At 34.1% G+C, this 17,715-nt stretch overlaps 1 protein-coding gene across 4 annotated transcripts in view; it reads left to right on the forward strand.

Annotated features, from left to right (window-relative positions):
• PNUTS (Phosphatase 1 nuclear targeting subunit) overlaps window positions 1-17,715 on the forward strand; it is a 199,198-nt gene that overhangs the window by 174,201 nt on the left and 7,282 nt on the right. For 3 of the 4 annotated variants that reach the window (XM_069841469.1, XM_069841470.1, XM_069841471.1), the window contains 5 exons: window positions 11,530-11,756; window positions 13,257-13,386; window positions 13,509-13,781; window positions 14,169-14,252; window positions 14,623-14,785. In XM_069841469.1, the coding sequence (XP_069697570.1) occupies window positions 11,530-11,756; window positions 13,257-13,386; window positions 13,509-13,781; window positions 14,169-14,252; window positions 14,623-14,785 (877 nt within the window). The remainder of the gene's footprint in view (window positions 1-11,529; window positions 11,757-13,256; window positions 13,387-13,508; window positions 13,782-14,168; window positions 14,253-14,622; window positions 14,786-17,715) is intronic. The other variant, XM_069841472.1, reaches the window with a different exon arrangement.

The raw sequence follows: 17,715 nt of genomic DNA on the forward strand, positions 1-17,715 counted from the left end.
ATAATTTGTATCAAAATGTGAACTAAGTGATGACATGGCCCTGGATGTGATGGCAGTCGGCAATACAACGAAAATTTTATTTTTACGTTCAACACTACTCAACTTTAAAGCCGTTTCCCCAGAGAAGACCAGTTCATACTAACTTGAACTCGTTGTAAAATGTTCGATTTTTTTTTACAATAAACTTTTGTTTTAAATGTTCGAAATTAATTCTGAAGTAGAAACGAACAAAAACAGAAAATTGATTCTTCCGAATTGAGGACTCATTCCCTAGGCAGGCCACGTGTATGTATGTATGTCGGTCTCTCTCTCTCTCTCTTTTTTTATATAGAATTTCCTGATATTTTCTCGAGTTAATGTTGCAACTGCCTCTTATTTACATTCTGAAATCTGACAACGTGTTTACATAAGAAAATATTATTACAACAATTCACATTACAAAAATATAAGAAATAATTTTAAATTATTATATTGTCATCACTGATTAATTTTACTCATATATATAAATAATAAGTATATACCCTGCACACCATTGATTCATGACCTAACTACTAATAGCACTAACATTCCTATGGCTCATATTGTTGCAGTAATCATTTGAAATTCTGTAATTTTGTTTCACCATGGATTCCGGAAACGGTACCCCTACTTAGTGCGGGAAGAGACGTGTTCTACGTCGAAAGATTTGCACCTCATCATGGTTTCGAAACTGCTTCAGGTCCCACCTAGCCTTGTAAAATTAGGTACCTTCCTGCGAGGGTGGGAGAGAATTTTAATCTGTTTTGACGATGCTGTATCAACTGCACAATAATTAGCGCTGGTGTAATTTGTGATAAAGATAGGAGTCCGAGGATTCGCCATGGGATTAGCTACATACAGCTTACAATTGGAAAATCCCCAACCAGGTAATCAGTCGAAATGGGATTCGAATCCTCACCAGAGCGCAGTCTCGAAGAACGAGTCCAGCTCGGAAGGCACAGGACCTTCGCCTGTGTATAGCGGAAAGTAAAGAAAGTGATCAAATAAGAGAGATAAATTTCTCCCTGAAAGCTTACTTCCCCTCCGTCCACGAAGATAATTTTATTGTAATTACTGACATAATCAGATTTATGGCCCAACAGTTTCTCCACCGCACCGTTGTTATTAAGTGAATTGCGAGTTTGAAATTATACAATACAAATTTTACTCTAATTCAAAGTGGCTCTCCCGGATTACCCAAAGTAACCGTGTCGTCGTGCTGATGCTCCCTCCTATTTTGGTGCTCCAATTTCCGTGTCATTTTATCTCCATATCATCAGCACTTTGAATAGCATTTAAAGAGATAAGCCTTGTGAGGAATTATTACACTGGCTGTTATTATTATCAGACCAGTAGACACTGTCTCGGGGGTTCTAATTCAATCATCAACGCCAGCCATGTAATTAGAGAACGAGAATTATCGTGCTTCTGCTATTAGTATGAAAACATACAGAGAATACAAATTTGGGGACGGTTCTCTGAAATGGAAACTTGTAAAACAAAATGGCAAAAAATAATATTATTTCATTACGTATGCATTTCGTGGGATTATACAGGGTGATTGAAAAGAATGTTATGTTTGAAAATAGTGTATGAATCAGGCTGTGAGATTATAGAATCGACTGTAATAGTTTGGTTGGAAATTCGTTTTGACTATACATTTTTAATAAAGGTAATTCATTCAGTTATACGGACACTTAAGAGATACTTTTGAGTATAAACTTATATGAACATGGTTCGATTTCTTTCAATTATGACGCTGTAAAATTGGAATCCTGAAAGTATTAACAATAAATACACTATTCTAAAGAAACACGCTTGGAAGAGTAAGTGCCTACAATTCAAAATGTTACAAACTTTCTTTTTTTCTTTAGTTGTACAGTATTTCTGTGTATTTTAGTCAGAAAGAAGTGTAACTTAATTTCAGATATATACATGATTAGGTAGTGCGTTAAATCTATTTTATGTTTGTATTTAGTAGAGTTGATTCTCCCTGCTCTAAATGACGCTCATAGCAGAGAAGTACTTTTCACTTCAGTATACGTTAGAATTCCGCGTCCAGGTTATCTTTAACTGATCATGCATAAACCAGTGTCAGAAATATGATATGATATGAATTCTGTTTAGCACGCTCGTAGCGCGGGCTAGCGAAATGTCTATGCGTTTTACTTGAGGGAGGAGATTGGTGATAATTTGGTATTTTTTTAATCACATGTTTAGTTTTTTTGGTAGAAATTAAAGTTATGATGCCTACTTTACACTTTGACTAAGTTTTAGAACAGTACGCGGTTGTGTCATTACGCCATCTTTAAAAAGTCTGCGTTCGTTAAGTTTAAAATGCATTCGTACTTTTAAACTCCCCACTTCTCTGCATTCACGTTTATGCTAGGAAGCTGAAATTTTTACTGCATGTTCTTTAAGGAGTGCTTTACAAAGTTATGTTGGCATTTCTTTTTTTCATAAAAATTTTAATAAAAAATAAAATGTGTGCTTAGACTTTGCAAATTTTATAAGTTTGAATATGAATAAGTTTATCCCCCCCCCCCAATTTGTTTACAAGGTAAAACTAAAAATATGCGAGGACATAGGGACTTTCTAAGGAGATTAAAAGTATTATAGAAAAAATTTAAGACAGTGCTTGAAGTATGAGAGAGAAGAAATGTTTAGAAAATATGAAATTTATATTATTATTATTATTATTATTATTATTATTATTAATTCATTTTTTTTATTTATTTAAATAACTCTTAAATTACTGAACCTGTAACACATCATTACTGATATCAATAAGAGTATGTGTACAAAAATAATCGTCTCTGTTTTAAAAAGGTATAAAATAGAAATTTCACCCATCGCACCCCTTCACTGTATAGAGTTGATAATATTTTATATTAACTTTCCTACGCAAAATGATCCTGGACTTTAATTCCATTAATTGTGTGTGTTTTTAATTTTATAACTAGCCTTATATTATAGCCTAGTTATTGAGTGACAGTATGCCGAATGTTTCAGGAGTAGTAAATATTTTAGGGGGATGGTAGTAAGGAATATTTCGAGTAAAAAAAAAAGTTAATATAAATATTTGTCAAATTTTCAATGAGTTTGAAGATAACAGTTGTTTGAATGATGTATGAAAAGCCTTGCGAAATGTATGGGGGATGTGCAAATTACTTATTGATTTCATTTATTTATTGAGTGAAAACCTTACAAATTTCCAATATCGCTGCTCTGTACATGCGTGGTGTGGTGTGATCGACAGTCGAATGGGCCTACTGTGTTATCGGACAGTCTTACAGAGCAGACGTATTCTCTGAAAAACTATCTTCCACTATTGTACGAGGTTCCTTTGGCTGCAAGGATGGGCATAAATCTTCCAACATGACAAAGCTTCTGCACATTACAGCCGTCAGGTGACATCTAAATCTAGCGTTTCCCGAACGATGGATAGGCCGCGGTGTTCACGTTTATTGGCCACCAATGTCCCCATACCTTAGTCCTTTTCTCAAAATATTGATGAAGAGCGAAGTCTATGAAGAAAAAGTAAACACAAGAGACGAATTGGTCACTTGCATTATGAATAATGCTCTTATAAAAGAACGCCAAGACCTCAGAAGAGCTGCACATATTATTGTCAAGAGAATTGAAAGGTCCATTGAAATTGGTGGGATTTTTTTAAATATTACTTTGAACTGTTGCAAATTGTTGACATATCAATAAATGCAATCAATAAGCTATTTGCCTTTCCTGCATACCTTTTATAAACATTTCAACCAATAAATGCAATCAATAAGTAATTTCTCTCCTCCATACCTTTCCTACGGTAAGGTTTTTATGCGTAACATTCAAACGGCTGCACCTCCACACGTATTAAAAATTGGAAACATATTTAACTTATATGATTTTTTTTACTCGTAATAATCCATACTGCCCCCCTAAAATATTACTTTCTTTCTGAAACACCTTAGATATAAAATATTCAAAGCAATCTCTCTTAACCGTATTCCACTCACTCTGATGAGTAAAGAATTGATTGTTCTGCGAAGGGAGACTTTTCAAACTTTGAGCCGACTGCTGTGTGACTCGACAATTTCTGAGCAATGTTCAAATCTCTGGGATCAGTCCGAAAATAAGAAGAAAATGCTGGCCTTGTGAATTAAGGACATTCGAGAGTGACAAACATTCCCCTGCATATACAGAATTTACATGATTCATATATCCATAAAGTGTACACTACTGGAATAAATTGTTGCATCGAATTTACCTGTAAAGGACGCTGATGCACCGTCAGTATTGATTTTTGTGATCGCATATTGCGTCTTGTTCATTGCGCAGTCACCTGTTTTATATGGAAAGTCACGCAAGTCAAAATGACTTCGTATGTACATTCTTTATGTTGGTGGCAAGATTTCTGAGCCAGTGCAATGATCGATAAATTTTTTTCAGATGTCTACACAGTAATATGTTTGTAAATTTTACCGAAATACATCGGATCTCACCCACGTGAGGTATAAATTCGTAATCCTAAATGACATGACGTCTTCCATTTTCTGTGAAGAAAAACTATGACATCATATGAGATTTCTGTTGCTAATTACACATATATGCTATATACAGTAGGTCTACGTCTCAAGGAATCGTTGTAGCTTGTTCGTCAGTCTCTCGTTCTAACCTGCAATCTGAATTAGATTATTAGAACAAAATTAATAGTTTTTGTAAATGATTGTCGTATAATGAACAAATTCTAGGATCTCAGGAACGTTTTATATTAAATGAAGTTCACGCCTGTGGAGTAACGGTTAGCACGTCTAGCCGCGAAACCAGGTGGCCCGGATTCGATTCCCGGTCGGGACAAGTTACCTGGTTGAGGTTTTTTCCGGGGTTTTCCCTCAATCCAATATGAGCAAATGCTGGGTAACTTACGGTGTTTGACCCCGGACTCATTTCACCGGCATTATCACCTTCATTTCATTCAGACGCTAAATAACCAAAGCTGTTGATAAAGCGTCGTAAAATAATCTACTAAAATAAAAAATATATATATTAAATGAAATTTTCAGTTCTGGCTATGAGTAGTGCGGAGATGTGTAGTAATGTTTTCCACGTAGGAAGGTTATAAGTTCATTACGCATGATATTCGACAAGGACGAATTTTAACGCCCAGCGATTTTCTTTCATTGGTAAACAATATTATCAAAATTTTGAAAATATAATATTTTAGAACTATTCTAGTAAGAGTCGAAACGAAATATGTGAAAATAGGCGCATTCATTTTTACAACTGTAAACAGAATAGTAATCGAGAATGAACCATATTCTTGGGAACCCTAGTAACTTGCCTAAATAGTTATTTTTAATCCATTTACGCCTTAAGGCCCACCCCCATTTAGGGAAATCGAAACGAACCGAACCGATGCTTGTTGCAGTGAATGGATCGCATAATAGCTTTAGTATACCATTGGTTATTAATGGAATAAAATTCGCTCCGGCGCCGGGGATCGAACCCTGGACCCCCAGTTCTACGCACTGGGCGCTCTAACCACTGAACTCCGCCGAGGCTCAATCCACAGTATCGGATCGAATCTTTCTCCTTTGGTATTTTCCTTTAGTGGCCTTACTCCATGTTCGACATAATTATTACATTGACACATAATATTAAGTTAACTGTCAACACACAAGTAGCGCACTCATTTGAATGACTTGGTGGCCGGTATTTCATTAGGCGCTGTTGGACGAATGATCTACCTAAAGATTACTTATTTGGTCCTACAGAATTATCTGTTACAGTTATCATTGGTTATTTCGATCCAGTGCTGTGGATTGAGGCTCGATGTAGCTTAGTGGTTAGAGTGCACAGTGCGTAGAATTGGGGGATCCAGATTCGATCCCCGGCGCAGGAGCGATTCTTCCTCTCCATTAATAACCAATAGTAACCACAACAGATGATTCTGTAGAACCAAATAATTAATCTTTACGTAGGCCTAGTTTTTTTCGTATAGTTATGTGAAGAGGCGGAAAAAGAATAAATATCCAAAACAAGGAAAGAAAATATTTAATTCATGATATTTTTCCACTTTATTTAACTACTTCTGAGATAAAACAAATTTTCGTTCTTTTGCACTTCTTTGGATTTTTATTTTTAACTGTTGATTCCGTTAATTTATACTTATTTCGCTCACGTCATACAATAGTGAATAATTTTGAACAATATTTATTATTTTTTCTTCGTTCATATTATTAAAGTGTAATTTTCTGTATACGTACTGTTTCAGCATTAACTTTCGGTAAACAAATTACGCTATGTACAGTATATTGCTCATTTGGTTTTTCACGAAGGTTTCACGAGAACATACGATCATATCTGAAACAAGAAGTTCTATTCCAGCAGTTGAATAAAATATATTCTAGCTCATGAATTCGGTTCGATTCGACTTACCGATTTCTGCTGTCTTATATTGAAAATACATTGTGAAGATAAATCCTAAGATTCGGGTGCCATGCAGGAACGATTATTTCGAACGAATTATATTCGAATGACGCAAATAAAGTTTCCGCCAATGTGGGGAGGTGCTTTCATTCATATCCCGCTTTCGCATGCTCTCCCGTAATTTTTCACTCCGCGGACATTACGGTTTATATTTCTAATCTGAGATTACAGTTTTGGCATCCTTATTCTTATATAATATGTGTCAGCTGATAAAATTACTGCACATCATTAGTCTAGGCGTCATTGCTATATGCTTGTCTTACGGATTTGTATCAATTTTTTTTGTCAGTTTTGGAAAGTGCCACAGTATAGTGCTATTGTTTATTTTTATGGCAGTTTTGGTATTGTCCGAATACCAGGAGGTAGTGAAAAGAACAGTAATCTTCGTGGAGTTATGGAATAAGGGACAGTATACGAAAACGTGAAATGAATTACTGTCCGTTACTCAGGAGAAGACGAGCTGAAAGAATGTGACCTTCTTGGCTATCGCTGTTGATTATTATAAACATCGCTCAGATAAGGATCCCAGTAGCTAGATTATTACTCGTGCAGGAAACATGAGTAACAATGCGTATGGTAATTAAAGCTAAGTTGAACAGAAGGAGACCTAATGTTTCCGCTTACTGCAGTACAAATATTGGACGTGTTGTCATACGCTATCTGTTCACATCCCTTCCTCCTCAGTCTGCTCTCGTCTTCAGAGTCACCGACAGTAGATCCCCTCTCCAATGATGAGTACTTGACTTGCGTCATTCGGATATAATTCGTTACAAATAATCGTTGTTGTATGACGACATACTCGAATATTTAGCATTAGCACCATCTCCATAATTCTCGTGGTTAAGTAATAAATAAATAGAAGGTTCGTAGCAGAGATTTCGTTTCCTTTATGCGTATTGTCCGACTCTTGGCGGAATGATAATTTCTTACCATGTTACGCAACTCGGTTGGCCGTAGTGTATGCAGTAACACATGGAAGCCAAACTCGGCAAGCAGTAAAATCAATTATAACTTGACACATACTCTGTCATAACAAACTGACCGAAGTTCTTAATTTCGCTTAACCATTGATAGTACAGTTCTGGTCTTATTTTTTTAATGAGGCATAAGCAGCCCGACCCTTTGTAAAAATGAATTTGCGTGGCACTGAGATGGAGCCACCAGTATATTTGCTTAGTCACAAGGACATTGTAGGTTATGTCACCCCCCTTTTGATTCAACTTCATACATTTACGTGTGATATTAACTTTAGAGATAATTTCTATTATATGATTATCGTATATTAAATTATTTCGGTGTTATCTTATAGTTAGAGTTTTTTGCTCGATTATGTCATGCAGTAATTAGTCCGAAGACTACGGATTGATAAAACAATTCATTATTAATGACTGGGTTTGCTCTATGTTTTATCTTATCAGTTGATCGTATATTACATTTATGCCTTGTTAATAATCGTTGTTTGGAAATAAAGCTTAGTAACGTTTCTGAATCAGAATTTGAGATCAGTCCAGAATACAAACTTATTCATAAATAAATGAGACTAAAGAATTAACACTTTCACTATGGAATGTTACTATCCTGTAAAACATTGATTAGCGAGTTTTACTTTCCATAAGGACCTGTATATCTAAGATATTAATAACTGTAGGACACTTTTTAATCACATGTAAATATATTTAACTTGCTTTATGTAGCGGTATATTGTAAATATATTTGTATTGTTTTAACAAAATATTAAGTCAAAATTGGAAATGTAGAAATATACATCATTAATTTAGTTCGTTTCTCTGTTGGTTTGAATAATGTGTCTTTGTCTTGCAAATTTCTTCTCCTTTTTCCTTCTTTAGGGTTACCAGATGAAGAAATGAAAAGTGGAACTTCTATTTGAAAAAACAGGATTAAAAAGAAAATGGGCAGAACGTGTTAACGTGGCACATAACATGACACTTGAAAGTGATGCAAAAGTGTTAATTAAACAACTATTTAACTGCACAGATAAAAAGTAAATTCGTGCTTTGTTTAATTTCCTGATTATTAGTACTCTTTTTTTTTTAACCCAATTTGTTTGGACAAAGATGTTGTTTGTCATCCAGTAAATACTTGTGGCAGGATGGACGTCTTAAATTAAATTTTAAAAATATAATTCCTTTAATGAACTTGAGATTGAAATGGTTTCTCTCGTTGGTCCACTGAGAAATTGACGAGGGAGTAAAGCAGGACAATTTCATATTTGCTGAAATGCCCAGACAGACGCAGGACACACACTTAGGAAGCAGGACATGTCTGGCAGAATTCTGACATCTGGTAATCCTACCTCCAAACTAACTTAAATGCACCACTTATATGATAAATTCTCATTATGTATTCCTAGATGTGTCCACTGGAATGTTATCATAAAATGTATTTGTGTATTTGAATAATTTGTTTTTAATAAAGAATCTTTACTTCATTGCAAATTGTTTTCTTATCAACCTTTTTCCTGTTACAAAGGGAGAGACTGTCATTGCTTCAATAAAATGAAAGTTAGTGAAAGTGGGTTACTTCTTTCTAATTTCCATTTCAAAGATGTGGGTCTCTCTTGTTAGCTCAGTAATATTAAGAATAGAGAGGAAAAGTAGGGCCTAGCAGTGGCATCACAGTAGCCCCCGGAGTACCCATAAAGCAGTGGAGCACCTAAATTTCTGATATTTATTTTTATTTATTTCTTATTATTACTTTGTAGAACTGATATTAATCTGCATGATATGACAACTTGGATATGTCTGTTTGTTAATGAGGGTACAAAATGGCTGCAGGGGTTAGGGGCCGAATGTTTAGATGCACCACTGGGTCCTAGTGTATTTAGATGCTATATAAATTGATGATGACGATAGAAAATCTTGACTACTGATGTTTAAAAATATATATATTAAAATATAGTAAGGGTGATTCTCTTGGAATCCTGTGCTGGTCACTGGAATGATGAAATCTGTTGAAAGTAGGGAAATAAATTTCCTTTGCGTGGGGGGGGGGAAGGAGGATACAGATTAGAAATTTTACATTTTTATTATAACAGATATTAATGTTCTTAAACTCAACTTTGAAAAAAATTATGTAGAATTTTTATTACATTATAAATGACTTTACACAATGTATTATATTTTAAATTAATTAAAGTTATGTAGACGATTTGCTAATTTTCTGACTAATTGCATCCTAGAAACCATTTTTCTTAATAGATACTTACAGTAAGACTTCTTAAAACAATTAAGTTTTAAAGAACACTTAAATATATAATACATATATACTGTATTAATAATGTGAACATTTTACGAAACAGAACATATACAGTCAATTCGGTTACAGTATCAAATTGAAGGAAATGTGTGCTAATAAGGGCAGTGGTAAAAAAACTGCAATTGTTTATGTAAACACAATTTAGCTAAACTCTGGGTTATTGGTTTCAAAGCTGTTTTGTTACTATTTCAGAATTTCAATTTTATTCGTTCAAAAGCTGTTTTGTTTACTATTTCAGAATTTCAGTCTTATTTAATAATCACAAAACTGTACGATTCAAATTTCCGAAATTGTAGTTCATTCATTCCAAACGAACTGTCTTACAATTCATACCACTACAGAATTGCAATATTTAAGCACCAGTTGATTCCAGATAGTAAGTAATAATAATTTAATGATTTATTGTAGACTTCGTCTATGTTATCAGAAAAGGATAACAATTGGATTATTTTAATTATAGTATACCTAATGGCAGTACATTTTCATACAGGCAGAAGATACCTTAATCCCTTAGAGAATAATATCCTTATTCTTTGCCAAAAAATATATATAATATTGTCATATCTGAAAGAGAACTTTCTTCATGGCCATTATAAGCAAGAATGATGAAGTTGATGAACACATATCCACATAATATCTGGAAATACCTATAAAACAATATCCATCTGCCTAACATAGTACATAAAGCATACCATCGTTGTTCCTGCAATAACTTCTATGTGCAAAATATAAAATTTTTCAGTAGGAAGAAAAAAAAAAAAAAGCATTTATTCATTCTATGGCAGTGGTACATAGGAGATTGTGAATTCTTACATTTTCGAAAGAAAGAAATATAATTACATATAGGAGATTTTATTATTTGCTTTATCAATATTTAAGTTATTTAATAGAGCAAAAATTTGAAACTCTATAAATATGTCACCTAGGAGTTATTGCAGAAACTACGATGATATATTTATTTAATTTTTCTTACAAGTGTATGATAATTTAATTTAAAATATGTTGAAAAGAAATTACATAACTGATGTAAAAGATTTCAATTCTTTCTTTCCATGTCCATGGCAAGGTTACAATGGTTTCTTCCTTGAATGAATGACAATAATTCTGATATTTTCTGTTTTATTAGCAGATAATTGTTGCACTTCGAATTTTGGAAAAATCTGTTTTCCATTGGAACCAAGCATGTTTAAACCATTTCTTTTTTTATCTTAATATAAAATTAAAAGGGCTTTCCAGTCTTATTAATTTTGTATTTTTATAGGTGATTCTTATTTATAGTTCTGGTATTTCTGACAGAGGGCGCATAAGATGAACATACGTTATATTTTGTGTAAATGTTTTGCCAATTTTGTCCTAATTGTAATGAATGTTCGTACTATACTTTTCTTGATTCCTGTAGGTTTACTTCTCATGCTTTTGGAAATATTTAGACTAAGTAATATCTGACAGCTAGCTGGAATCAGTGACTTACTTGGTACTCAAGTCCATATTTTCTAAAATGTTACTGTTGATATATCCTCTACTTTATGGTCAAGTATATTCAGATTAATGTTTTTAGCAACATAGTAAAATTAGGTTTTACTTTAAAAATGTACCTAAAGTCGTTGATTCAGTTACACTCTTGACTTCCACATTTCAGGAGAAACATCATGATACCTGCTGAGTGAAAAGTTGCATTCTCCATCGTTTTAACATTTTGAAAGTATATGATGCCCTAATACTCATCAGAATTTTTTTATTTTGTTGTTACAGCGTCATTTCTCCAGGAAAGTGACATGTTTATGGATGCCTTGACGGCATCTACCAAGAAAGAGCCTCGAAAACGTAAGCGCAGAACAAGCAGTAGCAAGGATGGTCCTGATGCAAAGAAAGAATTAGCCACTGGAAAAGAAGATGATCTCAGTACAGAATCAACACAACCAGGATCTCCGACAAGCGAAGATAATAAATCACCTCCCATTGTCAGGCCTTTGCTCAGAGTAAGTGGTTGCATCACTTTGCGATTTGATATCTTCCCAGAAAGGGGGGGGGGAGCCATTCTCTCTCTTTCTGATAGAAAGATAATGTTAAGATCTGAACATTACATACATAGAAGTCTTTAAAAAAAAGTTACCTATGTGAATTTGAAATGTCACTCAAAATTCAAACTTTTTAATATCATTGCATTAGACTGGCCTCTCTAACTCATACTATGTTTTTAAGGACTTAAGAATTGTATTTCTATAACCAATAAGCTATTCAGTTAAATTAAGATTATTTAATTAGGTCCGAAAAATCTTACATGTTCATAAATAAATTGTTTTTCTCTCTCCCTGTAAATCTCATGCTGGATTCTATAATTACGGTGAAGTATGGCTAGAACAGAGAAAAATTCTCTCCAACACCGGAACTCGAACCCAGGTTTTCAGCTCTATGTGCTGACGCTTTATCCACTAAGCCACACCAGATTCCAGTTCCGATGCCAGTTTAAGTTCTACCTCTCTGTTTCCCTTTAGTGGCCTACCCTCATGTACTGTGACACAATATGTGACAGTGGCACAATGTCCAACACACTATGTACAGAGGTGCACTCGTTATGAGTGACTAAGTGGCTGGAATGCGATGGAATAAGCACTGTCTTGAAATCACGAAGTGATTATTTACGCATATCATATTACTATGGTGTACCGAAGTACATATAATATTTCGCTGCAGGAATTTTGCGTTACCATATGGTGAAGTATGGGTAGAACAGAGTACTTCAATACATCATAGTAATATGATACATGTATATAATCACTTCGTGATTCAAGATGGCACTTATTCCATCGGATCCCGGCCACTTAGTCACTCATAATGAGTGCATCTCTGTACATAGCGTGTTGGACATTGTGCCACTGTCACATATTCTGTGACACAGTACATAAGAGTAGGCCACCAAAAGGGGAAATAGAGAGGTAGAACTTAAACTGAGAAGGATTCAATCCAGCATCGGAACTGGAATCCAGTGTGGCTTAGTGTATAAAGCATCAGCATGTAGAGCTGAAAACCCGGTTCGAGCCCGGTGCTGGAGAGAATTTTTCTCTGTTCTATCCATACTTCACCATGTGGTAATGCAGAATTCCTACATGGAAATATCATATGTACTTCGGTACATCATAGTAATAGTTCTATAATTATGTTATCATTGAAAGATGTATATATTTGTTTGCTACTGAATGTCTTAAATTGGAGAAGAGTTATTATTATTATTATAGCATTTATTGCCTTAAAATATTTCTTCGTGGTAATGTTTTTCTTTGTCTGAAAACAGGTTGTTAGAGGACAAAATTGGATTGTAGCAAAATAGTTCTTTCTACATGTAAAACTTCGTAACTTAAGGATCCAATATACTGTATGTGTTGAGCCATATCTTACATGCATGTGTCATATATGTGAATACTTCCTTGCACCATCTGTAGATGCTAATAATTTTGAAATGATGAATTATTTTCTTACAGTTTTATCAGGAGACTTTGGGAACTAATGATGAGGACAAGGAAGGAGATGAAGACATGAAGGAAAATGAAAAGAATGGTGATAAAGATGTGTCAGAAACAAAGGCAAAGTCAGAAGAGCAAGATCAAAAATGTAAGTATAAATGTGTGTATGATATATTTAAAGACATGCTAAATAGATATTAAAATATTTGTTATCTTCTTTACATCCATATAACACTGTCAGGACTTAAATTATGTTCCTCTTTTCCGTAGCATCTGAGGATGGAGAGGAAGATAGTCCTAAAGACACAGCAGAAGGAATAGAGGAAAACAAGAGGAGGTCTTCCAAAGATGATAGTACGAATGAGAAAGAGGGATCTGATGATGCTAAAGAAAATGATTCAACAGACGAAATGGCAGGCAGATATCCACGAGGTGTACTTATCTATCATAAAACAAAGAAAGGTCCAAAAAAAATGGTTAGATGGAAACCGGAAAAGGACCTGGAAACTATCAAATATTTCGAGCTGGATGAAACTGAGAGAGGTTGGTGAATATTTATGATCTTTCGTTACCAGTACTCTGTATTAATACGTGAAAATTACTGAATTGAATTTGTCAAAATTTGTATATTAAAAACTTTTTTCCTGTGTCAACTCTTCCTTCATACGTGTTCAAGTTGAATTGTGTTGCTTTGCCCTTAAGTATTTGAGTATTTCAGTGAGGTGACTATTTGTGTGAAATTTATTTCTGAGTAGGCCTAATTATTTTTTTCTTTTATGTTAAATGAAAGCAACCTCATTCATTTATTCACTTGCAATAATAAACTCTAAAACACTTTTACATGTAAGGATATTTACAGTGTAATTATTTGTCTGGAATATCAATTAATACTGGTATTTTATTTTTATTTCCTTATTTCTCTTGTTTCAGTAAATGTAACGAAAAATTTCACGGATATGAAACAGATAGAAAGAAGTAATGAAAGAGAAGCCTTCTTGCTTGCAAGGAAAATCCGTAAGTATCACATAGAGTGTACACACGAGTCACTTACTTCAGACTTAATATAAGACGTACTACTACAAACATATGGAAATTGAAATTGAAGAATGTTAAACAATGTTTTTGATTTTATAAAACAGGATTTTGGTACCCGTTTTTATAAATTTGCATCAGAATTTTATTGTAACCCAGTTTTATGTATCTTCATGAAACTGTTACATATAAGATATAAATGTCCTAACAAAAGAGTGTCAGTATTCTTCTTATTTCTCGTGAAGGCACCTGATGGTAATAGGCTATAAATGATTTTGTTAACCTTATTTTACAGTAGGAAGTGTCTTGTATTCCAATATCTTGTTTAATGTTAAATTTTTTCACTCTAAAGCAGCCCAAGATGATGTCATGGAGGAGAAAACAACATGGCAGGCTTTGATTCCAATTGATCTTCCACCAAGCTTGGTTGAACCAGGTGCTCGGAGCAGAGAGAAGGATGTTCAATATGCAAGAGAGAAAGTGATTTTGCAAGCGCTGTACTTCAACAGGAGCATGTATGTTGATCATTATATACTGGTACATATATGGTGAAGTCATTAAGTATAATTTATCACACTTTTGCAGATATCATTTGGCATAGTCAGTTGTAGAAATAAAACTGTATTATGTCCTGTTATGTTTTATCTAAGAGTAAAGTTACATTATACCATAAAGAAAGCAATAAATTATACTAAAAAGAAAACACATATTAGATGAAGCTTCAGTCATATTATTGTTTTATTATTGTGCATTCATCCTTGAAAAATGTGTTTTAATTAATCGTGATACATTGATTCTGTATTTTTTAACTTCAGTCGAACAAATAATTATTACCAGTTGTTCCTAGAATGGTTTCAATCAAAATAACAGTGATTGTGCTAGTCTCAAATCATTACTTTAAATAACTGTTATATGGCAGTGAAGATTGCGTGGCACGATTAATGAAACTGCCTTTTTAATTGAATTACTTCCATTTTTAATGTTAACACAGCAGCATAATGTTAATCTAAGAATGAATTTTCGCAAATAAAAAATGCTGATATGCGAATAAAAATCAAAATTGAAGTATAAGTGTGGTATAATGGCTTGTACAGAATGAAGAAAGACTCTCTGAACGAAGTTTTGCAGCAATAGCATATATATTTTGTTAAGTAACCATTTGTTAGATTTCTGCTTATGGACATATATGTAAAGAATACCAATGAAGGATGAAATGCTCATATTGCAAAAGTAACAACGTCAGTAAACATATCCCTGCTGTGTCATTTGGACTTTTGCACCAGAGTTAGTTCTTGTGCATTTGAATATCCCAATATACCATAAAATGGATTATTAGCACATTTTCAGTGGTTATTAGTTACCATATACTACGTCCTTTTGGCTCTACCAACTCTATTATATGGTAGTGAAATCTGGACACTAAAGCAAAAAGATTGCATAAAGCTGAGATGAATTTTGACTGAAAAACCGCAGAGCATACACTTTTTGATTATAAGAAAATTTATATATCTTGAAAGAATTAACGTGATATCATCTGAAGAAGGAATTCAAAACTATAAAAACAATTGGTTACAACATGTTCATCAAATGAATAATAAGAGTCCTACTGGTTGGAGATGCCCAAAGAAGATCAATGAAAATACAACTAGACGAGGCCAACACAGAGATACATTAGGTCTGATTAATGATGATGACATCCAACTTGCAAACATTTTAATGACATATATTGAAGTGTATAAAGTAAAAAAAGGTTTTTGACAGAGTGGATTGGAATAAAGTGATGAAAATCCTGAAGAAAATTGGGGTGGATTGAAAAAGAGAAGCCTGTTCGGTAATTTTTATATGAAACAATGAGTCAAAACCAGGATAGGAGAAGAAATGTTAGAATTAAATGAAATAGGGAAAGCAGTACGTCAAAGATGCCCTTTATCACCTACCCTATTCAACATTTACTTGGAGGATTTAGTGAAGAACTGTTTTCAGAATATGGAAGGAGTGATAGTAGGAGGAAGAAGAATAAAGTGTATAAGATTTGCTGCTGATATAGCATTGTTAGCAGAAGAGGAGATGATACTAAAGAATATATTACTGGAGTTAAATGACAGCTGTGAGCAGTATGGGATGAAAATAAATGCAAATAAGACGAAGACCATGTTCATAGGAAGAAAAATAAAGAAGGTAAAATTGCGAATTCAAATGAGGCACAAGAGCAAGTGGACATCTTCAAATACTTGGGGTGTATTATAAGCAGTAATATAAATTGCTGCCAGGAAGTGAAAAGGATGATAGCAATGGCCATGGAAGCTTTTAATAGAAAAAGGAGCATCCTCTGCGGACCTCTAGAAAAAGAACTAAGGGAGAGACTAGTGAAGTGCTTTGTGTGGAGTGTGGCATTGAATGAAACAGAAACATGGACATTACGACGAAGTGAATAGAAGCATTTGAAATGTGGATATGGAGAAAAATGGAGCATGTGAAATGGACAGACAGAATAAGAATGAAGCTGTGTTGGAAAGAGTGGATGAAGAAAGAATGATGCTGAAACTGATCAGGAAAACGAAAAGGAATTGGTTGGGTCACTGGCTGAGAAGAAACTGCCTACTGAAGGATTCACTGGAGGGAATGGTGAACAGGAGAAGAGTTCAGGGCAGAAGAAGATATCAGATGTTAGACGACATTAAGATATATGAATCATATGCAGAGACAAAGAGGAAGGCAGAAAATAAGAAAGATTGAAGAAAGCTGGATTTACTGTGAAAGATCTGCTCTTGGGCAGAACATTATGAATGAATGTCCTAACCATGGTTACTTGACAAAATGTGCTTATTTTGATTCATATCCAGCACAAAAGTTTTGTTCAGGTAATTTTTCTTCACTCTATATAGAGATTGGAAATTATAAAACTGTGCAGATCGAAGGAGGCAATAGAGTATATTAAAATAAATATAAAAAAAAAAACTATTGTGCATTGCATAATTAAATCCATGGTTAATTAGAAAATTACGCTGAAAGTCTGTATAGTTTGACAACAGTGTACATTGGTTCCATCTGTGAACCTTTTAAAGTTCTGTACGAGTATTGAATGTCATAGATCCATAATCAGAAGCCACTCACACACTTGAAATGTACACTAGCATTTTTCTAAATTTCGCCTTTTCTGTATAGAAAATGCTATTTCACTAAAGTGTGTGTGTATCCAATGCCATCGGCCTGGGTAGCATAGTCGGTATAGTGGTCTTCTGTGCTCTAGGTTGCAGGTTCTAACGTGGCTCAGGTCGATGGCATTTAAGTGTGTTTAAATGCGACAGGAAAAGAACTTCTGTGGGACAAAATTCTGGCACACCGGCGATGCTGATATAACCTCGGCAGTTGCGAGCATCGTTAAATAAACCATAATTTAATTTTTTGTATCCAATGCTTACCTACTTCACTTATATGATTCAGG

This window comes from Periplaneta americana, chromosome 12, assembly GCF_040183065.1.
Source record: "Periplaneta americana isolate PAMFEO1 chromosome 12, P.americana_PAMFEO1_priV1, whole genome shotgun sequence".
NCBI lineage: Eukaryota > Metazoa > Arthropoda > Insecta > Blattodea > Blattidae > Periplaneta > Periplaneta americana.